Genomic DNA, 24996 nt, shown 5'->3' with positions numbered 1-24996 from the left:
CACTTCTGTTCTTTCAGCCACCCAGCCTGCGGTACTTTGCTATGGGCAGCTGGAGCTGACTCAGATGTGTTACCCTTTCCTTTGTACCCACCCCTAAGAGCTGGTTAAAAGCTAAAACCCTTTTCCAGAAACATGCACAGGATTCCAGCATTTGCCCTTTGGATTCCATTTAAATCTCTCCTCCTTGACCATCTCCTGCTCCATCTGTGTGGTGTGAGGGAGTGACTGTTTCCTTTTTCCTGGAAGGCTTTTGTTTGGGCAGTCATCAAGAAGCCGAGGTGCTGCTGATGCTGATCAGGGCCCAGGGCACTAATGAGATTTGGAGTTGAGAACTGTCCACATACTCAGGGAGAGAAATGGTTTCTGCAGTTGCATACACTGAAGCTCTGATTAAGATCTTTCCTATTACCTTTAGTTAATAAACATGACCAAGATGACTTGCCCACTTTGGAACATGAAGATTGTGATAAAAAAAGAATTTCTTTGGGAAGCTTAATCTCCCAAATTGCTTTAGGTTTGGGTTCTCATCCCTCCAGAAGTGAAAACAGCAGAGAGCAGAACATGTAGAGTGACCTCAGCTGGCTTGGGTGGGACACCATGTATTGCAGACAAAAAGTAATGAAATGGGGGGAAAAAGAGTCAGATGAATTAACATTTTTCATGTGAAATAGACTCGATAAAATTAAATCCACTTTGGAATTCATTAGCTTTTCTGTTTTGATTTTTTGTTGTTGTTGTTGTTGCAAAGTGCTTAGATGGAGAAAACAGGCAGCTAGATGGTGGGGAGAGATGTAAAAATTAATTGTGTTCCAGAGTCCAAACTGTAGTTTCCTCTGAGAATAGAAGGAAGAAGCAAAACAGAGTGAGCTGAACTTGGTACTCAGCAGATGCTGGGCTTTATGATGTGGCTGGAATGTGGCACTTCTTTAAACTGGCTCTGGTCTGTTGAACTGCCAGAGGAAGAGGATGACCCAGCAGAGCTTCTGTCTTAAACTCTTTCTGTCACCAGGTGCTGCGGTTGCCCAGATGCTGACAGATAACTAAACGAACTGTGTGGTTCAGAACCAAAATTTAATTAAAATAGGAAATGATGGTATTTAATTTGCAGCTTGTTTGTGGAAATTAATGCAGCCAAGGACACTTAAGAATAAATACAGTGGATGCTGATTTACTGAGCAGTGAACCAGAGCTCTAGGGAATAGAGCCATTTATTCGTTCGTTCGTTCGTTCGTTCATTCATTCACTCATTCATTTTAATAGGATGTTTGAATGACCGCAGTCTGTTAGGTACCGTGTCAAGCCAGTTTTAGGACTGTGACTAAGAGGCACATATTTTGCAAAATACTTGTGAATTGTGGCATTGGGTTTCCTCAAAGTAACTATATGAAATTTTCCACGGAGTAACATAAACTTTAGACTTTTTCCACTGAGAAGTTCCTCCTTATCCACGACTGTGTTAGGACAACTTTATCAAAGCTGTCCTATTGGTGTGTGGGGCAGGGACTTTGCATTGAGATGCAAATGCACTGGTCTCAATTAAGTACCTTTGTTGTGATGAATTTACACTTGTTCCTTTGCTTTCTTTTGCTGAACCAAAAGAAAATAGTAGTAAAGTAGTATTTCTGAGTAGTGACACATCTATAAAAGCAGGAAGGCAATTATTCTACTTAAACTCTAGTTTTGGACACCTCTGAATAGAGGCTAAGTTTTTCTTTTCTGAATAAAGAAGCTTTTACCAATATAGAGAGCCATCATTCACTTCCAGGCTGCTCTATTCAAGAAAAGTCTACTGGTAAAAACTCTATTTCCCAGGACCATTTATTTGAAGCCCATGCCTCCAAGAGGGAATCACCTCGGGGCTGTGTGAATGTTGTGACGTGATATTGTCTGTTAGCCATTTGCAACAGCTTATATCAAACTTTGGAATGTTCTCTAACTCTTTTCAGCCAGGAAGAGATTAGCGAGTGCTGCCATATCTCTCTGCAATTTTTCAAGCATTGGCTGAGGATTTAAAATACTGTTGGAAAGCAGTTGGCTCTTTGTCAGGACGATTTATGGGCTATTGGTGAAAGCTAAGAGGCAGATGCTCCTAAAAAGTGAAATTCAGGCACAGATGAGCCTGAATTTTTTAATTTTAATTTGCACTGGCCACCAAAGAAGGCGATGGTCACAATTTGGTCATAAAATGTTTTGGATTTTCTGTCATCTCATTTGCTTTTATCCTTTGTATTTCTGGACTATCCAGCAAACTTGAAGTGTTTTAGGGTAACAGAAAGCTTACTCTTCCAAACATCCAGGGACAGCACCAGGTACCCAATTTCACCCTAGGGGGTTGTCATTGTATGGTTAGAGAGGCATTTGAGAGGACTTGTTTCATCTTGTTTAATACGATGAACTGATAACCGTCCTGTCTTACAGGATAGAACGTCTTTGATGCATAAGACACAGGTAAAGAGGGCAAGCGGATGGGGCTAAAGATGGGATCAGGCTTGGTTCCTGTCTCCTGTTTAACCCCCTGCCAGCCCGCAGGCTGAGGGAGAGGTCTCTCACTCCTCCAGGCCTGCCTATCCCTTTCCTTGACAGAGGATCTCTCTCAGCTCACAAAATTCTGGCACTTCATGGGCAGAGCTGCCTGCAGTCTGCCAACAAGAAAGTCCAGGTAGGTTTGACTTCCCTGCCCAAGGATTCATTCTAGATCATGATTTGGGCTAATTGGGAAATATTGCTAGATGGAGCTGATTCTAAGATGTAATAAACGGATAATAAATCAGCGTTTTTAAGTGAAGTAGAGTCCCCATACAACTTAACAAAATGCTCCAGTGGAAAGCTGATCAGAAATTGATCTTTTCAGCTTGGTCATTTCACGGATAATTAGACAGTAGAGGCACAGAATTGCTGGCATATTAAGTTGAACGGTTGCATTTCCCATTTCCCCATGGTCTAAAGAGTGCGAAAGCTCTGACCGGTCTGGGTCTTTAAAGAAATAAAATATTTCTCCGTGAAAAGAGATGCTTAGGAAACCCCAAACTAATAGAAAGTTCCCCAGGGAATAAGTGTGGATGTTTGGCCTTGACGTTCCTGGGCCGTGGGCTGCCCATCATGTAAGGCTGTGGAGTGAAGCCTGGGGCCTCCGTTTTTGTACTTCTCAGCGGGTAGGCCAGGCCACCACAAGAGGTCAATTTGGACACTATGGTCACATTTTAAAGAGAGAACTGTAATTATGACCTCTAATTATATACAGTTAGGCCCACCGAGTTAAAGATAATGGCACCTCCTGCTTGGGAGTATAAGTTAATTGCCTGCAGGGGTCAGAAGAGTGTGAACATCTGTCCCCTCCCCCAGCCCTCTCCTGGCCTGCGCCAACTGGCCTTCCTGCCGTCGTCGAAGCCTCGGGGTTGACACTGGTTAGCACATGAGAGTGGAAGGTCAGATTTAACTGTTCAAGAGGGAAATAAAACTTTAGTGAGCCTAGACCTCATCTGTCTGCCCCGGTGGCCTTGTCACAACCCATGTCACCTGGAGTTCATGTCACAGGCCCTATTTTTATTGACAAAGGCCACGTTCTACCTCGCGTACAGTTACTCTCATGTTTTCTGCCACTATTTTCTTCAAACTATGAAAACTTTTTTTATTATAGAATATCTCAAGTGTACTGCAAAAAGAGAACCCAGCGTCCCCAAAGTGCCTTCCTGCCGCCACCACCACACCTTGGCACATCGATTTCATGTGTATTTCCCCTCAGTCCTGCCACCTCTACCACCCTCCCACCCCCCCCAGTGATGGGGATAATTGTATAATTCTTGCACATATTATGGTCTGTTATTTTAAAAATGTAGAGATTCTTTTTAACACAGCCACAATGTCAATAGCACATCTTAGAAATTTAATAATTACCTGATATTTCATCAATGTTTACATTTTTCCAATTGTTTATAATTCTTTTAATTATTTTTTTTAATCAAAAACCAGGCAGCATTCCATACCTTATAATTACTGATCCATCCCTCCTGGTCCCCTCTTTAGGGTCTCCTTCTGTATTTGTCTCTATTTTGTCCTTTTTTTTCTTGACTGCTGATAACGCTATTGTGTTGTTGTAGTTGTAGGTGGACTTCATACCTTTACTTTATTTGCTCATTTTTATGTGGTGCTGAGTATTGAACCCAGTGCCTCACATGTGCTAGGCAAGCTCTCTGCCACTGAGCCACAGCCCCAGTCCCTGGCACTATTATTTTTTAAGAGATTTGGTTGTTTGGTCTATAGAGTTCCCTATCATCTGGATTCTGCTGATTTATCTTGCATCATCATTCAGCATGTTCCTCGGTCCCCTGAATTTTTTAATAAATCAATAATTAGACTTAGAGAAGGTGGTTTAACTTTGGTACTTGATGTTTGGGGCCAGATATTTCTTTGTTGGGGAACAGGGGGGTCTGTCCTGTGTCTTGTAGAACATGTCCCATCAGCACTCTTGGCCTCTATCCACTGGATGCCAGTAGCATACAAGTATGGACACACACACTGTTGCACACTCACCAGGCACAGCAAACATCAGTGACGGCAGACATTGCCAGGTGTTCCCAGGGGTACATAGTCCTGCCTGAGAAACATTGCTGTGGAAGCTTGAGGAGATTCAGGTGGAACACTAGAGATTTTTCCGGTAAGATTACTTTTAAGCAGGGTGTCCTACCGCTATCAGGTGGGTGAAACGTTGTATCTAAGTGTTTCTTCTTGTCATTAGCAGCTCTTTGTGATCACTGTTAGATAAATTCATTCATTGGGGCTGCAAAGTGGAGGTGCAGTTTCATCATTCCTCCTTGAGGTGACCTTGAATACATTGTAGAGAGAAACTTCCCATCCATCACTTAGCCGCCTGGTGTGCTAAGGAAAGGCAGAGCAGCTGTTTGCCTCTTCCCTTTAACAGTTTCCAAAAGAATGAGTCAGTTCCCCAGCACTTCCCAAAGACGACCAGTGAGTTTTAGCATTCTTTTAAATATCACTGCTGGGCCTGGGGATGTGGCTCAAGTGGTTGCGCGCTCGCCTGGCATGCTTGCGGCCTGGGTTCGATCCTCAGCACCACAAAGATGTTGTGTCTGCCTAAAACTAAAAAATAAATATTAAAAAATTTTCTCTCTCTCTCTCTCTTTAAAAATAAATAAATAAATAAATAAATATCACTGCAAACTTTTGGGTTAAGTATGTTTGATGCGTTTGAATGCAATGCAGTTGTTCTCCTGGTGGGAGCTCAGTTCACCCCATCTTTGGCCAGTGGGAAGGGCTTCAAGTAGATTTGAACCCTTAGGACAGTAGACTCTGATGGCATCCTCGTCATCAGGTATGACAAAGTCCTCTGGGCTTATCTTATACGGTTTCTGCGCCATATGGGAGTGCTTATTTTCTTTAGTGGGAAATTGCATTCAGAGATGACAGTCTGTTGCCACCAGTAATTTTAATCACATGGTCCTTTGATTTTGTTACCGATCTCAGGCTCTACCAAATGAATTCTTAGTACCTTGATAACACAGAACTTCTTTAGATGAACCTGTTGCTCAGAAGCACACTACATTTTTATATGCTAAGCCCCTCCAGTAGGCGGTGTTTCTTTGACCCTATGAAGTCACTGTTACAGGATGGACCCAGGATATGGAAATGGCCTGCTTGAGTTAACCTCAAGGAGGCCTTTATGGTTGAAGAATGGGGTAGGTTCTGGAAGTGGCAGAGCCTAGAAGCTGGTCAGAGTTGCACAGGACTGAGTGGAATCCATTCCTTGAGGATCAGAAGACCCTTCCTTGTAAGCTGTCCATCAGGTCCAGGAGGGTGGCCATGCTTGAGTGTTGCAAACTCTGTATGCCAGTTCAACAGACTTCTTCCTCCTCTTCTTCATTCTGTGCAGATACCTGAAACTCTGGCTCACTCTGCCCGAGTGTGGGGCAGCCACCTGTGGCTCTCAGTGCTGCTCCTTCTCTTGACTCTAGCATGCTTCCCAAACCAAGAACTCAGTGGCCCAAGGAACACCTTCTTTCCCCCCAGAATGCAAATAAAAAGCATGTTAGCAAATTCTTCAGAGCAGTGATGTTGTTCCAGAGGGTGAATTCTTACCAGCTTCCCACAGGTCTGTGGAGAGGTCTCAGAGACCATCAAGTAAGGTCAACCCCTTGGTGAGACTCTGCATGCACAGGGCAGGTGACAGTAGCAAGAGCTGCGAACATCTGGGGAGGGGGACACTGCCGTGGGTGGAGGTTTTTAGGAAGGCTTCCTGCATAGTGGCCCTGGGCAGCCCCGTGTTCCTTGCCTCAGTGCGTGCAGGCATGGCCAGCCGTCCCTCTACCCCTAGTCCCTCTGATCTCTCCCCTGATCATCATGGCACCAACTGTCAGGTTCCACAAGGGATTTGGGAGCCTTATTTCGAGGAGGCAGTCTATAGGGTTCTCTGAGGAGTTTTGCTCAGGGGGTGCACCAGGCTCCAGGTGTCATTTCTTAGAACAGTCCATTTTTCTCCTTAGTACCATCAGTGGACATGCCAAGCACAGCAAGAGTATGCTCCGTCTTTACCCCACCCTCTACACACCCCCACAGAGTCACACTCTGGAGCAGTCGTCATCTGGGGGGCATTAGGCTGGCAGCAGTAGGCTCCCCCTGCCCATTTGGCCTAGCAGGGTGGGCCAGATGCCTGTCGCCAAGCATCCCAGGGATAAGAGCTCACTGGAGCATGCTCCCTAGGTTTCCTCAGAACACAATGAGCTGGGAAGATCAATGGGCTTAGAAACACAGGCTGAGCTGTCTATCTGAGCTGTCTCGATCACCCCAAAGCCTTACCCTAAAAGTGCGGTAGCCACGCTGTCCTCTGGCACTGCTGAAGCATAGAGGTGCCTGGGCAGACATTGGGCTCAGCACAAGCTTGTCAAAAAACATGCCAAAACCCTTTCTAGAAGAATCTTCAAAGGGCGGGTGAAGATGCAGGTACCACCTTGGTAGCACTTGGCTGCAGTGGATTTTTTCCTTCTCCGCTTTCTAATTTTCTTTGTCTGGTTTTGTTTGTACAGTATTTGCTGCAGCTTTTTTTTCCCCTCCTCTTGTTGAGTAAGGAAATGTGGGTTCCTGGTGAGAAAGCGGGCCCAGCTGCTCTGGTAAAGTAACCTGGCCCCCAGGCCTGCAGAGCTGCCCTCCAGGTGTCTTGGTCCTCCCGCCGCCGCCCCCACCCACACCGTCACCCTTGGCTGATGTTACCTTTCCTTCTGGCTGGGTCTGTTTGTCCTGTTATCTGGTGTTTGTCCAACCCTCTTGGCTTTTCTAAAAGCAGTGTGCCCCAGATGTAAACTGAAAAACCTTTCCTTGGCTCAACATTTATAATTCTGAGCCAAATACATGGCATCGGCAGGAGGAGGTCAGGTTTGGCCTGAACTCACCTTCTAAGCGCCCAGCTTCCAGGCCTGGATGGACTTTATTCTGTGGAAAACTCCCTTGTGCTGGTGCTGCTGTTCTGGATTTTCCCCACTGTCCTGGACGATCCAGGTGGCTGCAGCCAAATTCCACAAACCAGGGAGCTTATAAGCAGCAGAAAATTATTTCTCACAGTTCTGGGCGTTAAAAAAGTCAAGTCTCCAGCAGACTCCGTGTCTCATGGGGGCCCAAGTCTGGTTCATAGATGGCACCTCCCTGCTGCATCCTGCCGTGGTGGAAGAGGCAAGCCAGCTCTCTGGAGCCTCTTCTATCGAGACGATAATCCCATCACAAGGACTTCACCCTTCCTGAGAGGACCTGGTCACCTCTCCAAGACCCACCTCCTAACACTATCACATTGGTGTTTGGGTATCAACACATGAATTCAGAGGACATAAATATTCAGTCCGTAGATACCACATATGCTGTGTGGCTGATAAAAAGAAAGTCCTCTCTGTCACAGTCTGGCTGGGCACAATCAAGAGCCACTTGTCGAAAGAAACAACTGCCACCACCGGCTTCCCACAAGCCTCTCCCAAAACCACAAGCCTCTCCACCTCCCACAATCCTTCTGCTCTTGAGGCCGATTGGCTGGGTCGCGTGGCGTGGGTGGAGCCAAAAAAGTCTCTCAATGAGCAGCTCCGTAGTCTGAAAGGGCAGGGAAACAGCCCAATGAGCATCACCGCAGAGGAGCCAATGAGCTAGAAGTTGCTGGGGCCTCTGTGAGCCAATCATCAGCTGGCAGTCTGAAAAGGCGGGGAAACAGCCCAATGAGCATCACCGCAGAGGAGCCAATCAGCTATAAGTTGCTGGGGCCACTGTGAGCCAATCACCAGCTGGCAGTCTGAAAGTTTGCTGGGGCCCCTTTGGCTGTGGCTCTCAACACCTCTCTTTATTCTTCTCCTCCTCCTCCTCTTCCTTTTCCCTCTTCTCCTCTTCCCCCCCCCCCACCAATCAAACACATCCAAAGAAAGAGGGATCCATCAAAGTAGACCTTATAGGCAAAATTCTTATTTTAGGGATGCAGCTTCTCTCAAAAACCCTTCTAGAGCCGGGTGCAATGGTGTCTGACTGTAATCCCAGTGGCTCAGGAGGCTGAGGCAGGAGGATCGAGAGTTCAAAGCCAACCTCAACAACTTAGCAAAGGCCCTAAGCAACTCAGTGAGACTCTGTGTCTAAATAAAATACAATATAGGGCTGGGGATGTGGCTCAGGGGTTGAGTACCCCTGAGTTCAATCCCTGGTATTACCCCCCCCCCTTTACAAAACCTTCTGGAAATGTCTCTGGAGGCTGTCTTCAGAACACATTTCCCATTTGCCCGCCAAAAGATCAGCTTGTTGCTTTATGGTTAAGCTAAATCTTAAACCCAAACTGTTCATTCCCAACTTCCTTGCCCATTGGCTTCCTGGGATCTTCTGCTTCCAAGATGGAAAAGAGTCTCCGGCAGGATTGGAAGTATGGTGGGCTCCTTCTCATTTCTCTTCCAACAGCACAGTGTTGTGATTAGATCTTGTCTGGTGAAAAACGGAATCCTTTTATTTCCATGTCCTTTATTTATAGTCTTCATCTTGAATCTGTATATTTCCATACCTAACTGTATCTAAAATGAACTTCTCATGAACAGTTTAATCCCAATGGCCTGTGGTGGACACAGACTGAAGTGGGATCAGGACCCTGCCTTTCTGATGGGACATACGCTCTCCTCTACTTGAGTCCCTCTTTGTAACTGAAGCTCAGGTCTCTAAGGGAGAAAGAGGGGAAGGGTTTTCAGAGGACTTGTTTACCAGAGACGCCTGGTTGTACTGGGGGCGGTTGTAGTGGCTGGGTGCCTGTTTGTATGTATGTGGGCACACGGGCCTGGGCATCAGGAAGGAGAGCTGGTTGGATGTGTCCCCTTCTGATCCTTTAGTAAGATGACCCAGACAGGGTTTAAGCAGCCAGATTCCAAAGTGAATTCTTGGGTGATCTTGTGACTTTTCCTCTGAGAGGAGGCGTGTCTCGGGGCACTGACGCCAGAGTTCTGAGCTGTGATCCCTTCACTCACGCACCTGCCAGTGTCACTCCAAGATTCTTGGCTCTTGGAAAAGGGGCTTGGCACATGTCCCCAGATGAAGACAGCTAATGAAGTGCAAGTGGAATTATTCAATTGTCAGCGCTTACCGGCGCTGCTACACCCAGCAGGGGCCAGGCCACCATGGGAACCTCTGTCACCAAGGGAGAGTTGGTGCCAGGTTGCCAGCAACCCCGGCCCTTTACAGAGGAGGACGGAGCCTCTGGGTAGGGACTGAGCAGGGGATGATCTTCCCATAGGAGGGGAGAAGTGATGGTGGGTGGGGAGACCTGGGCTCTGGAGAAGGCAGGCCAACAGCGTGGAATCCAGGCATTGCCGAGCCCCCAGCTCTCCCCGACAGTTATTTGCCAGCCATCTGATGGTCTAACTATCCCTCTGGGGACACTATCTCCAGTGTCTTTCTGGTTCTGACTCTGGCTTCTGGGCTTGGCACTTGCTTCCTCCTAGACACAAGAGTGGCCAGGTTCTGAGGATCTCGGGGCTCATCTTGTTCCTGCTCCAGGGGAAGCTATTGTGCTCCCGGGGCTGGTTCCCATTTCTTCCTGGGTGATAAGCTCTGGCTGTATGGCTAGTTGAAGAAAGAAGAAGGTTTTCAAAGAATTCCAGAGCCTGGAGGTCTGCAGCGTGTCTCCCCTGTTTCTCTTTCTGCATCATCCTCCAGTGTCCCCTCTGTTCAGGGCTATCAGTTGCTGCAACCCCGGAGAGGGGTGGCCCAGGGGGCAGAAATCAGAGAATGCAGTGATCAGAGATGTACAACTGGATGAGCTGCAGAGGGGAAGGGCCTTCTGAGGTCTATAAGTCTCTCTCCTACAGGAAGTTAAAAAAATTATTTAAAAAAAACAAAACCCAAAGATAAGTACAACACAGCACATCAAATGAGCCAATCAGGACTAACCAAAGAATCTTGCCTCTAAAATAAAAGTCTTGTCCCATGATACATGGGACAAAGACATCACTTGTTCTGGGTCACCTGTTGCCTGTGCCCTGGTCTTCAAGTTCTAAAATTTTAGTTTTAGCCCATATGGTTCCTCTCAGTTGACTCTCAGGTAGCTTCTAGAAAGACTTCCATCAACTAGTCAAACAAAGGTGGTAAAGGGTAGGCAGTCACCGTTAGGAAAATCAGACTCCCCAGTTTTGGGGAGTCGGGGTGACTCTTCAGCAAAGGGCTGGAGCCCAAGAACAATAGGAAAAAAATGAGCAGGTTACGTGGACAATTAGAATCCAAGGGCCCAGAAGACATGAGAGTTAAAGCAGCTCTTGTGGGAAGAAAACGGAAGTGGGGGGCACCCGGGTGGGGAGTGTCAGCGTGCTCCCCTGCTGCTCCAGCAGAGATGCAATGGCAATAGAGTGTCAGGGAGGCCCAGGAAAAGTCCCCAACCCCCACCCTAGTGCCAGGTTAGACATAGGGCTCCTCAGACCTCCAGAGACCACAGACCCGGGCATCTACTCCCAGCCAGGATGCACTTCCTTCCAGGATCTCTTTCTGCAGGAAACGGAGTTAGGGGTAATAAATGGGCCATTGATCCAAGTTAGAAAGCCGCCCTGGGTTGGGAGCTGTAATACGTTCCTCATGCGCAGAGTCGATGGTGACTCCACTCCTCAGGCCCAGTAAAATCCTCGTCTGGTGCTCACTAGTCACTCTTTTTAAGCCGAGAGAAACTCAAAAAGACTCATGACTGGGAGCCTGATAGCACCCAGCATGCTGCACATGTGTGTGATCCGCCCTCCTTCACCCTGCAGGACATGGATCACCTTTCTGGTCCAACAGTCAGCTGTTGGTTCCCATGCACTTGATGGTTGGTTCTCACTTTCCTGGTGCCTTCAGAGCAACAGGGAGTTTCAAGTGTTCTTTTGGCTCATTTTTTTGGGGGGCAGACAGGCCATTTTTGGTATTCTCTATATCCAGCTCTCATCCTGAAGAAGATGTTTAAAGTCACAACTGGGCATCTATTTGTGTGAGTCTTTCATTCACTAAAACCCTGGCCGTGCTGAAGCTGTCCGCCCGGCTCTGTGGTGTCACTTTCTCCCAGTCTCGCTGAGAACCCACTGGACATTTGCACGTGCGTGGTGAATCCTCGCATTTCCCACCTCATCCCTGTTGCTCCTCACATTACAACTTCTTTCCCTTTGGAAGGGGACAGAGCTCACTGCACCTCTCCTTTCTGCTTCCTGATCAGAGGCAGCCGTTTGAGATGTCTTGATCTACTGCAGCAAGAGCCAAAGGGTACAACTCTTTAGTGGTTTCAAAGCTGCAAGTGTAGATATTCTGTCTGTCTTAACTTGCACCTAGGGATCTTGCAAAAAAAAGAAGAGTGAAATTAACGACATCAGCAAGATGAATGGTATTATCTGTTTGCTCTTGATGGTGTTCTGTTTGAGACAGTTGTTCCAGAAGCTGCGTTTGCCAACCCTAGCTCATGGATCTATGAGTGTAGCACAGACAGTGCTTGTCAACCTCATCTCTGGACTGGATAGTGTTTGGTGGCGCAGTCTCTCCTGCACCCTGTAGAATGCTGGGCAACATCCCTGGCCTCTCCACCCATGAGGTGCCGGGGCTGCACTTCCCCTCCCGCCTAGTCATGATAATCAAAAATGTTTCCAGACGTGGCCATACATCCTTGTGCTGGAGTGCGGAATTTCCCCCGGCTGAGAAACAGTGGCTTAGTAAGGTGATGATGGATGAAACCAAGCAGATGTACTCAGGTCCCCAGGAAATGTGCTGCTTGCTTTGTTTCTTTGTTTCATTTGTTTCTTGTCCCCTTGGCCCTAAATTAATCATTTTTCTCCCCTCTCCATTTTTAAGCAAATACTTTCAGATGTATCACTCTTACATAGATTTGTAGAAAATGGAGAAAGATGTTTCAAAGCAAAGAGATCTAGCGAAATCATAAATGAAAAAGGATATCAGAGACGGACTTGTCTTCCTTTAGTGGATTTCTTTGGATGGTATTCACAGACCCTTGATTTGCTCTTAAAGGTGGTTCTTCACCTTTCTCATGTATCAGAATTCCCTGAACAATTTTTTTTTTAAAAAAACTCTGTCACCTAGGGTTGATCTTATACCCTGAGGTCATCAAACACTTCTCCCCCCAGCTTAGTGCTGAGCTTCAGATAGTTAGAGTCAGCTGAGCAGCAGATGGGTTGAGCCACTCATCCATTTATTTAATAGCTATTTATCTGCACCCCATTAGGTCCCTAACACGAGGCTAGGTGCTGGGACTAGGAGGAGAGCAAGGAGGAGACGTCCTGGCACCGTTCACTTTCTAGGAGAGAACGTGGGAGAGAGTATGAGCATCTTAGTATGTGCATGTGCCCAGTGTCCCTATGTTCTTATATCTGAAAATTTCCGTCCAAGTGTGTGTCATTGTTTAGTTATTTTGTTTGTTCCTAAATAACTTTTATTCAGTTACATAATGATCTTTTACACTTCCTATGTAAAGGAGAGCAGAAAGAGGAAAAAAAAAAATACATCAGCCCTGTGGGGAAACTAAATGATTTCTAAGAAGTAATGGCTGTTGTCTCAGGCTTTCCATATGGAGAATGTTCTGTCATCATTTTGTTGAGTCGGTCAACTCAACTCAGAGATGCCAAGGTCGGTCGTCCCTTACATTCTTTTGAGGCCGGCCTATGAGAATTAAACCAGGGACTTCCTGTTGGCTTTCATATTCTTAGTTTGTTAAAATACATGGCCTCTATGAATCACTTCTCTCTGGTACAAAATCCCAGAGGAAGGGGATGAATGTAGACAGAAATCACACCAGGAACCCACAAAATACCTGCATCAACCTGGATGGGTGGCTCTGGAGTGGACCTCCAGGTGCCCACCATGACGGGCCACAGCTTTCCAGGGACAGTAGTATATTCTCCCAACCTTTCTGAGAGCATTCGCTGCCTCCAGGAGCCTTGGAGCAGATGGCCCATTTGGTTGGTGCCTCTTGGGGCCCATAGTCCTGGCAGCCACAGATTAGAAAGGGAAGAAGAAGTCAAGGAACATTAAAGGCAGAGCCAGGAAGAGTGTGAAAGGAAATGAAAAAAACCAGCCTGCTGCAGACGTGGGACTGGAACCTCCAGATCCTCTGCTAGGCTGGTGTTCTTCTCATCCTACACACAGAGGAAAAGCCTCATCCTTTCCCAGAAAGAACCATCTCCACACCTTGGGAAAATGAGGCTGAATGTTTTTCTTAATCCAAAGAGCTGGATCCCTGATTCTGGAACCTTTGTTACCTGCTTCTCTCACTGTAGCATATGATCGTTGTGTGTGTCCATTCAAGAGGAAAGGATTTGAAAACCTCTTTAAGGGGTGGGACTGTTTTTCAGTCTTGGACTCCGGGGAAGAGGCAATGTGATAAGACAACTGCATTAAAGATGAAAATTGAAATGGGCCGATGGGAACCAGTCCAGAGGAGAAGAATTTTTTTAATACAGGATTTGATATTGGCTCCGTGTTGATGATGATGGTCGCAACAGCATGCTGCCTGTTGTGCTAAATTAACCCATAGTAAGTGACTTGGGTTCCTGGACTAGGATGCCAAGTTGGCGACAGTTGGGCGGAATCACCCATCCAATATGAAAGAGGCAATGCTTCCTTGTTCCCCTGCTCCCCACTCTGGCTCCCCAGAATACAACATAGAGGACACTCCTGCCAAGTGGATCTTCTTTCCTAGAAAGAGTTCTGGGATGAAATACCCCCCTCTTTTTTTTAATCCTAAACCAGGTTGAACCATCTGGAGAGGTGGCTGGTGGACCACCCTTTAAGCCAGGAAAAATCCTTCAGTCCATCCCTTCCCTCCCTAGGTGGATGGCCTTTCAGAATCAGCCATGCCTGTGAGGCACAAGCGTCCCCCATGCCCAGACAGCTCCTCTGTCCCCAAAAATGACTCTGGCCAAGAAACTGCAAAACAGATATCCTCTGTGAAAGGGAGGCTTCTATCAGAATGTACCTCTTCTACCCAAAGAGGAAAACCTTCTCTAGGCTCTCCTGGTCAGAGAAGTTTTTAGGAAGACCCAGAGTGTGCTCATGACAATAGCTTATGACCCAAGGTGGGCAGTGGGACTGAGCCCCAGAGAGAGAGGGGCAGTGGAGGGCAGAGGAGAGAGCTAGAAGGACTGCGTAGAGCCTGTGTCTCCAGGGGTCCCAGGTCTGTGGGAGGAGCAGTGTATTTGGGCCCCGGTTCTATAACCAGCTCAAATTTTTGTTTCTGCCTTTTGATGAATCCACCATCTAAAGAAAAGAGAGCACCCACACAAACAATGAGGTGTGTTTTTATCCATAAGGCAGCACCCTAGAAAAACTTTAGATAATTATACTAATGTGAAAGGTTTGCCAACGTTTGTTGTCGCTTGGTTGCTAAGGCTGCCTTCAAACTTGGGATCCTCCTACCTCAGCCTCCCAAGTCATGGAGATTATAGGTGTGTGCTGCTGTGCCAAGCTGAAGTGAAAATGATTTTAAAGAAATTTCAGAAAACTGTTTTCCATATACAGTAGTTTCCCCTTAATCTCCAGGCATCCATGATCCCAAATGGATGACTAAAACCACAGATATACTGGCTCCTGTATATATTTTCCCCTAAACATACCAACCACAAAATTTAATTTATAAGCTAATCACTATAAAAGATTAACAACAATAGCTAAAACCAAAATGGAACAATTATAAAAATGTACTCTAATAAAAGACATGAATTATTTTCTTCTAGGAATGTCCATTCAGGAATTCCAAATGATGGGAAACCAAAGCTTAGCAAAAACCATAGCTGAGGGGGAACTATTGTAAACCTGATTTCTAAAAAATAGATTTGTGTGCCTGAGTATAAATCCATGTGTGCTGGCATTCCAGTGACTATACAGAAATGCTTGTTTTTACATAGACAATTTTTGGACATATATAGAAGAAAATATGAGTCTGGAAGTGGGTCCAATATAGAAGGCATGTGTTTCTCAAGTAAACTCCACCAGGAACATATTTCTTTATGTTTAATATGCATTATTTTCATGACCGTTAAAAGGGGGAGTAGAAACTTAGGCCTTTTAATAATATGTAATAATAAGCATTGTAGCAACTCTGGGTAGGAGAGAAGGGAGACTGTCTACTCTGAGGACTACGGCACACAGAGAGTGTCAGGGTGGGGACCAGCGTACAGGTATGTCACACTAGGAGCCAAATAAAGGCCTTCTGGTATTGACCTAAACAAATCTAGAAGGTCAGTGCTTAGCTTACTGGTTGAGGAAAGAGGTCTGTTGATTACTCCATTTTCATTTATCTGTAAATGTGGGTATTGAACCCAGATAATATTATATGAAGTTCACTAACAAATGAAAACAGAAGATGCCACATAACACATCTTTGCAACCTTGAGGTAGGCTTGATTCCTTAGTGAAGACCCAAAGACAGTAAGCTATAAAAGCACAAATTGGTAAACTGAACTTCATAAGAATTAAAGGTTTCTGCTTACTGAAATGTACTATAAGGAAACTGAATAGATAAGCCATGAATGAATATTTATGTATATCACAAATTATGTATATGTATCACAAGTTTGTATTTATATTCAGAATAGTTAAAGAAATCTTATGGTTGAATATTAAATTGAACAACTTAGTTTAAAAAATGGGCAAAAGTCTTGAGCCAATTTTTCCTGTAAGAAGATACACAAATGACTGCTGAGCACATAAAAAGATGCTCAATATAACTTGTTATCAGGGTAGTACACAGTTAATTCTATTGCACATTCACTAGATGGCGAAAATTTTTGAAGATCGAATTTCAAGTGTTAGCAAAAATGTTGAACAACTATAACCTCTTGCACAGAACATGGTTTAGCAATTCCCTGCAAACCTACTCTCACAACAGTTACTCAAGAAAAATGAAAACATGTCTTGGAAGCCTGGTACAAAAATTCATAGCAGCTTTTTAAAATAATAGCTACACCTGGAAACAAGTCAAATGTCCATCCATAGGTGGCTGGATAAACCAACTGTGGTATGTCCATTCAGTGAAATACTACTAATGATAATTTAAGAAATGAACTAGTGACATCATATCATAGGTAAGTAACAGAGAGCAAATTAATGGTTTGCCTAGAGCAAGGACAGGTGTGTTTTGTAGTAGGGTACCAGGAAACTTTTTGGGATGATGGAAATGTGTCTCTTTGTTGCGTTCTTAGTCTTGATTATGGTAGTATAAAATCTGTCAGAATTTATCAGCTGTACACTTGAAATGGGTGTATTTTACTGATGTAACTCATCACTAAAGAAAGCTTTTTTTTTTTTTTTCTTTTTTCCTTAAGAATGGCTCCTGGGGAAGAGCTGGCAGTTAGGGCAGGCGTGCATGATCACACACCACCACATGCAGTTCTCATTTGTCAGTTTGCTTGCCAAGATGTCCAGGGGCAAGAATCCCAAACCCTGCCCTCCATTCCATTCTCTGCCTCAGGCTTCTTAGGACTTGGGTCTTTCAGCATAGAAGGTAGGGCTGTAGGCATGCACCTGTGTGCTCCACTTACCTGTGTGCCTGGAGACTGGCCTGAGTATCCAGGCGGCATTAGTATTGTTCTCTGTGGAGCCCTGGGGCATGGCATATCTGGTTAGAAGGAAAGATGGAGTTTATCTTCCAGCAACCTGTACTTGTCTACTTGTGTATCTGCCTGGCTTGGCTTGGGTGGTGCGGATGACACAGGGAGTTGTTGCGTGGGTCTGACAGGCTCCCCAGGCTTCAGTTCTCCTGAAATCCTGTGAATGTTGATGGTCCTCTTCTTTTAAGATTCTCTTTCTTGCATCATGACTTCTATTAATCTGTGGCCCTCAGACTTCCTCCTGTGGTCCAGTGTGTTTTTGAAGAATACAGAGTTTTCATTTACTAGCAAAATTAATAGGAAAGGTTCCTGACGTCTCTGCATTTCCTCTTAGCTGGGAAACTTCCTGGTCTCCCTGGGAGGGGAGACCATCTACTCAGGCCAATGGCAGGTCACCTGTCGCATTTGAATTCTCAGAGAAGGCACAGAACCATTGTTTGGTGAGAAGCAGCAGCTTGTTCTCTTGGCTCCTTTGTGAAAGGAGGGATAGGAGGAGGAAGCCACGGAGCTTGTCTCTCTGGGCTCATGGGTGCCAGCAACACTACTAATAGCAGGACCTGTAGGGAGATGAAGGGAGCCGGGCAGTGGGAGCCTGGGAGCAGTGAGCAGAACTTGGAGCTTTTCGATTAATCATTCTATGTATGTGTGTATGTGCTTGTACATACATGTATGCATGTGGGGGGTATTTCTTTTAGTCGGGAGGGATGACTGTTTTAGGAATTTCACCTCAGGAGTTGCCAAATAAGTTTATTTACCTGTTTCTCATACAATATATACTTATTAAAATGAACTTTTACTGCATTATGGAGTATAACTAACAGGCTTCCTGCAGGCAAAGTTAAAAAAAAAAAAAAAAAAAGGCCTGCAGAGTAAAGTTCCTTTACTTCTTTTTGAGACATTGTCTTCTGAAACCAGCGTCATCCCTATTATTAATCGCTCGTGGGTCTTTATACTGCATCGCATTACTCCCTTGGAATTAAACTGCACATATAAAGTATGAAAAATGTACTTTTTAAAACAGTAAAAAAAAAAAAAAAGTAATTTTCTCACATAATACCCAAAATAAAGTGCCATGGAGCCATTAGTAGTAAATTGAATTTTTTGGTATGTAATTTGTACAAAAACTGACAAGCGCGAGCCCCCCGTCTCCCCCATCATTAGTCACCGGGTTTAGCGGACATGGAGGCGGTAATCTGCAAGGGCAGGCATTTTGATGTCGACTTCAATTGCACACTTCATTTATTTGGACAGGGCACAGGCGGCAGCTTCTGTCACGGGGCATCACCGCACTATTAGCGAATTTCGCCCCAGGGCAGCTGGGACGCTGTGCTGGGGCAGATGTTCTTTTCAGCCTATTCAGTGACCATTCTTGGGGGTTGTTTACTGTTGCCATGGTGACCTTCATTTCCATAGCAGCAGCGCTGCTGTTTCTCAGAGGAAAATGAATTTAGTTATAAAAGGATAATATTTTTCTCTGTCTCTGTATAACCTGCCATCTGTCAACTGGTGGATCGGTAAGGATTCAGAAACCTATTAAGAATTATAGCAATAAAATAATTGGTATTTTTTTTTGGCCCGTATTAAAAGCAATAATAGATGTAGAAACAAGCACTGAGCCCTCAACAACAGAACTTTATATTTTTCTTTATATTTTAAGTGCTTTCTTTTAATGCCTCCACCACCAAGGCACACAGGCACACACACACAACACCTTGTAAATTGTTATTTGCTTTCTGCTGACAGTGGAAATGACCAAATGTCTTGTTTGTATCTCAGTTGATGCAGGTGTATTTAATGCTTTCTCTCAATGCTGTGAGCTTTCCCCAGTTCATAAAGATTCCTGTAGCTGAACTTCCCATTGTCACCGACTCCCCTGCTCCTCCACCGCAGGGTAAAGGCTGAGGGAAAGCACAGATCAGCAACTTACAGGAACATACAGTGCAAATGATGACATTAGCAGAATGAGAAGAGACTGTTCTCATCTGGTTAGGGGGAAAAAGCTACTAACATGCTTCTTAAATCTCCTTCTAGAATATGTTTTCTTCCTCTCAAATCCAAATGGTAAGAAAGTCACCTTTGGGACAACTCATCTAGTTCCCAGATTTCTTCTTCTTCTTCTTTTTTCCTCTGTTGCATTCATAAACGGTAACTTACAGGGATAAAAACACACACACACACACCGGCCCCGTTGTAAATAATATTATTTATTGGTTGATTTTTCCAGATCCTGACATTGATGCTGCCAGTGCCATGATGCTTTTGAATACTCCCCCTGAGATACAAGCAGGTTGTGAGTAGATATTTCTATAGCCTACAGCACCATAGTTTCTGAACTTATCCTTCTCATTTATATCCCAGGCCATAGGAAGAACTAATGCTGAAGCAGACCTTCCCTTGCCATCAGTTTACAAACTACAGCAGTGCGTGGTTACATGCATAAACATACAGACATGTGGCCACGAGCGTGTGTGGATGAATGCACACATGAGGAAGTTCTGATGATAGAATTTCAGGGCTTACAACATGGGGAGAGAGAAACAGGCCCCATCATGAATCCCAGTGGGGAGAACTTCCTTTCTCCTGTAGGAATTATTGCTCTGAGTTGGTAGGAGATGCTCCTTGAAGCCAGCTTACCATGTTGGTGCTAAGCAATACCCATCTTTAGACATTCCTTTCCAGGACCTCATTGATGTCAGGCTGCCATTTTGAAAAGTCTGGCCTGTTCAATCTTGGACTAACCTTGAAAATGAGGCCGTGATACTCCTTGGTTTAGCCAAGCAGGATTCTTGTCTTCACCTTCTCTTGGCCACTGAGCAATGTCAAGTTTGAGATAACTCTTTTCTTTACTTGGACTTCACTGCTACCTACCACCCAAGGCTTATTCATATCTTTGGAGCTAGACTACTGAGTTCTGGAAGTCTCCTTCCATGAAAATGACCTTAAGTGAAGATATTGCCCCTTCTTTCTCCTGACTTAGGCCCACATCCCACACCTAGGAGACAGATCTGGTCACTAGGATCTACCCAGCTTGTCATAGGGACCTGTCTCATTCCTGTGACTGGTTCTTCTGCCTCCTGAAGGCCTTGTGGCCTCCTGAGCAATGGGAATGCCCCACTTTTAGAGAACAGTGTTGTCCTCAGGGATGGTCCATCCCCAAACCCTTAATAGGTGTCATTATGGACTGATGCAGGGATTCAAACCACCTTTCATCGTTCTCTGCTTCTCCCAGCCTTCCTGACCGCTTTAAGAAATTGGACTCGGTTCTTCTTTGTTCCTTTTTAAAGACCCAAGAGACATAGCCAGGCGCTCTCAGAGAAACCTGGTCTTCTGCCTGGGGTCGCCCTTTTCGGCTCCTAAGGGTGTACAACTCCCATTCTGCCCTTGCTGAATCTGACTGCCAGCATTCCTGTCCCTCTGACCAGCAGACCCCACGTCTAGGCAGATGTGTGACTGACGTACTATAGCCATTCACCTGAAACATGGCTTTTGAGTGATGCTTTATGTTTCAGAGCAATATATCCTTAAAAAACCTCTGTTCTCGGGAGGCATCGTAGAAAAATCACAGTCCAGACTGTAATCAGGTTACGGGCTGAAATGGTTTCTAACATCAAGTTGCATAACCCATCCTAGGGGAAACATTGATGTCATCAGAATCAGTGTGAGGTTCAGGCCCCTTCCCCCAGCACCCCACCACTCTACTTTAAAGATAAACTCTTGTGATGAACTGCTTGCCGGGAGTGAGAGGTACAATGGAGATTCTGGAAAAGGCAGGGGGATTGAGGGAACATTCTCAGATGCTCAGCATCTTCTGTGAAAGGCCAGTGTTACTGGATCCGTGACTAGAGATGGGAAAGGAAAGGTACTCCTGGTTAACTGAGGGGTTGAGTGTTGTCTTGGCTGAGGGGCAGTCTTTCCTCAGTAAGTAACCTCCAACTACAGGATTCTCTGTAAGCCATAGGCCTATCTGTGTTGGAATGCTGAATTTGATTTTTAAAGGCTTAGCATTCCTGTTTGAAAGGTTTAGGAGCATTCTTAGAAAGCTTTCCTCGAAAGCCTTGGCTATTTCCACCGTGGGAAGAGTCCATATGGTCTCAGCCTTTAGGAAGGCCCAAGGCCCTGTAGACGGGAAGAACCAGGATGCCTGCAAAGGTCATAGCGAGAGATACTCTGCAGAAGCTGCTCAGAGAGCTAGGGACACCACCCTTATATTCAGCCTTGTATTCCCAAGTGCAAGCGTGAGGGGTGGGCAGATGGACAGTAAAGCCTTTAGAAGTGGGAGCTCATGCTCTGTAGGAAGGGAGTGAAGAGACAGACATCCAGACAGCCAGGTGGCCCCTCCTCAACCTCTCCTAGACACCGCCAGCGGTAACTGGCTTCGGCAATGGACCACAGCTTTTAGCCAGCTCCCCTTTCCTCTGCTGCCTCCTTTGGATCTTGCCTTGAGGCCTGAGGCAGTACTTTGCCTTTTTTAGGTGAAGGGTGACAGAGCTAGATCAACAATGCCACCATTCCCGACCCTGCCAGTGTTGAACCAGGCCTAGAAAAAGTGAGCCTGGGCAAAACGTGTAGAGGCAATGGCCAGCCGTGGGGCCCTATGCGCGGCCTGGAATAGAGGCCTTCCCCAGGTGCGGGACTCCTGCCCCTGCCCACAGAGCAGGGAGCATGGCTCTGAGAGCTCCCCGTGTTTCTAGCCGGCCCAGAGGCTGCCTGGATCCCCTGGGCTGAGGGGCAGGACTGTCTGAGCAGCTATTTATAGCCCCCATTTTCACCTCTCAGCTGCCCGAGGCCCTGTCTGAGTGGGAGCTACCTCATGGTCTCTGCCACGGTTCCCTCCCAGCAGTTGGAGGCCAGCCTGGGTGCCTTGAAAGGTTTTTCCTTTGTCATCAGCCTTTGTAGCCACTCCACTTCAGGTCACCAGATGGCAGCCACTTAGAGCTCTCCCTCTCCTCCTTCCCTTGCTCAGCATCTGCAGAGCCAGCTCGGGGCTGGCAGGTTGGCCACCGTCCAGGGTCTGAGGCTGAGTAGGTCGTACAGAGTGAGCTGCTCAAGAAGCTGGTGAGAACCCCCGTCTGCCAGCTTCTTTCTCTCCCAGGGGTCCAAACTGCCCAGGGGAGCCCCTCCACATCCTGGACTGTTGGAGCTGAAGTCCCAGAGGGTCCCACCACCCCTCATTGCAGTCTGATGCTTCCCTTTCAATAAGGCAGCAGAGTGTCGCTAATAAAAACTCAGCTCCAACGGTTTGTCCCCCTGGCAGCACCCGCAGCCTGTGCGACATTAGGTTTTTCAGACTTTGCCAGTTTGCAGCATGGGACACCATCCGTAAGGAGAGTCCTCAGAGTCCCACTTGCTCCCTGGGAGGCTCCTTGCAGAAGTCAGTGTGGAGCACAGCAGGTTCATTATCCTCTGAGCTCTGGATTGTGCTTTGAGTCAAATCCACCCACCTATTCCACCTGCCCCCGAAAAGTGACCATGTAGACTGATTTCAGCTTCCTGCATCTCCTTAAGCACCTGCTTGCAGCTCTCCTGTGACAAACCCTGTGAGTCATCTTGAACCCCCGTGGAGGAATTGTTATTAAGTAGGAGAAGCCAGATCACCATTACTCATCTTCAAAGGCTTATATAATCCCTGGTTGGAATGTTCCCAGAGACGAACTCTAGATAATGGGGGAGGGAGAGACGGTGTTCTGCACCCCCCCCCTCCTGGCACTGGGGTGCAGCACAAAAAAAGCAACCAGGAAACAGACTGTGTCCTGCCACGCCAGCTCCCCGCTCCCCAGCCTGCTTCCAAGCCAGTGGGTAGGAAGGGCGCCTTCGGGAAAAGGACGGATTATAGGAGTCACCTGCTGCTCAGCTTATGGCCTCTGCCAGAGCTAGCCAGGGCTGCTCTCCAAGGACAGCCGTAGGAGCTCCCAGGTTAATTTTAGAAGTTGTAAAAAAATGAAGGAAGTTCCATATCAAGAGGGAAGTTAGAGAAGTGCTGAGGGGTGACATCATGTGCAGGGAAGTTTGTCCTGTGCCTCAGACTTTTTTTTTTTTTTTAAAGATTTCCAAGATTGCATTATCACATTAGATCATTACATCTGTAATGAGCGGTACTGCTCAGTTTGGCTGTTCTTATGTATGAGTGTTGCTTTCTTGCTAAAGTCTGAACATTTTAGAGTCGCTCTGTAACTTCAGAGAATATAGTTGGCCAGTGGGTGGTCCTAGGCACCTTATCACAGCAACCTGAGGGCCCTAAACCTGTCTAACTTACCTCTAAGCAGTGCATATTGAAACTGCCTCTTCCAGTGAGACATCAGTCAGCAAGAAGCTGATTTCAAATGTGTGGTTCTTAAGTCTTTGACCTAGCTGGAGTTTGGCAGCATTTCAGTACATCAGGTGGGGTGGCTTGGCTGCAAGGCGTTGGCCTTGAGGTGTCTTGATATGCTTTGAGGAAAATAGTGAAAGGAAGAGAGAGAGCAGGTGCTGATAGACCAGGGGCTGAGAATGGACTCAGGTTCCTGCTGAGTCCCATCATCTGAAAAGTAGCGAACAGTGAGTCTCAGGATGCCTTTCTCAGGCAGAGCCATTTTGACCGCTGTGATGTGTTTTTCAGAAGCCATGTTCTTGACACTTGGGGATGGGGAGAGAAAGGAGGAGAGACGTGGGGAACAGTTAAGTGTCACAGCTGGCTTCTGGCAGTCAATGAGCAAATACAGACACATCCGCCATCTCAACATGGAGAAAACTGCCAAGGAGGGGACGAGAAACACCAGGACTGGCAGAGGCAGCACGCCATCGCAGCTCATCCGAAAACAAGCCCCGGGATCTGGAGGATGAGCCAGTGCATGTGCCAGAGTCTTGTGGAGCTCAGGAAATAGCTCAGGAGCACGTCTTCCATGAGATTCCCTGGAAAGTGCGTGCAGTTCCCTAATTGGGAAGATATATTAATGGGTGAATAAATAGTTAGAGCTTACTGCAAAGAAGATAATAGATGGAGAGAAGTTCCCCATAGACGACCTGACACCTTCATAGACCTCTTGGTTGCTGGAGAAGGGATGTGGGAAGGTGGAAGGATGGCGATGGTTATGATGGTTATGGCGGTAATGATGGCGATGGCGGTCATGATGGCAGTGATGTCTGTGAGCGTGCACAGGCCATCCAGCCAAGCAGTTGACCTAGCTTGCCTGATTTAAGTCTTCAGAACGATCTTACAAGGTGTTTTAGGTCTGCTTTACTGGTGAGGAAATGGAGGCACAAAGGTTAAAGTGTGAGCCCAAAGCCACAGAGTTGACCGTCCTGTAGTCTTAGAACAAAGGCCGTGCTCCCTTCAGCCATTGCAGTATACCTCTTCCACCTCCAGAAGGAGTCCATGAGACAGGGAGCATCCAACACGCTGGATCTCTAGTAGGTGCCAGGTGGGGACCGGCTTCCTTCACACTCCTGCCTGCCGGGGTGCCTCTGGGCATTTGGGCAGAGGACCGGGCACATGGAGCACCATCCCTAGAGCTGCTTTTCTTCTTTGATTGGCTATGCCAGAATGAAGAAGCATGTGTTTTCTGTGACTTGCTATCCTCCTGTTCCAGGGTTTTCTGGTCTTTTCCAATTTTAAGTGCTTGGAGTGTTTGCACGGCAGAGGTGACTCTGACATGACACAAACCAGGGGAACCAGGAGCATCACATCAGTAGTTGTTGCTCTTCCAGCCACTCTGTCACCAGGAAGACAGCTGGACCCTTGCTCCTTGGTCTGGCTTTTATCTCATTCCACTTTTGTGGGTTTTCAGCTCCCGCGAAATGCAGAAAGCACAGGACCTCAGGACCCCGCTGAGGATGGTCATGGTGTTAGCAATGATGCTGGTGTCATGGTAGCTGACATGCCTTTTATTAACTCAGTTCAGCTCCCCAATACCCTGAAAGGTAAATACCACTTGAGGAGTCA

The 24996-nt window shown here is 46.4% G+C and overlaps 1 protein-coding gene across 5 annotated transcripts in view; it reads left to right on the top strand.

Moving 5' to 3' along the window:
- The window catches only part of Foxn3 (forkhead box N3), a 384532-nt gene that overhangs the window by 333771 nt on the left and 25765 nt on the right, over positions 1-24996 (top strand). For 3 of the 5 annotated variants that reach the window (XM_078050691.1, XM_078050693.1, XM_078050692.1), the window contains one exon: positions 19303-19368. The exons of 1 other annotated variant lie outside the window; for it this stretch is intronic. In XM_078050691.1, the coding sequence (XP_077906817.1) occupies positions 19303-19368 (66 nt within the window). The remainder of the gene's footprint in view (positions 1-19302; positions 19369-24996) is intronic. One more of the 5 variants, XM_078050694.1, reaches the window with a different exon arrangement.

The sequence above is a fragment of the Ictidomys tridecemlineatus genome, chromosome 5, assembly GCF_052094955.1.
Source record: "Ictidomys tridecemlineatus isolate mIctTri1 chromosome 5, mIctTri1.hap1, whole genome shotgun sequence".
NCBI lineage: Eukaryota > Metazoa > Chordata > Mammalia > Rodentia > Sciuridae > Ictidomys > Ictidomys tridecemlineatus.
The sequence above is the reverse complement of the archived record's forward strand: the minus strand, read 5'-3'. Positions and strand labels throughout refer to the sequence as shown.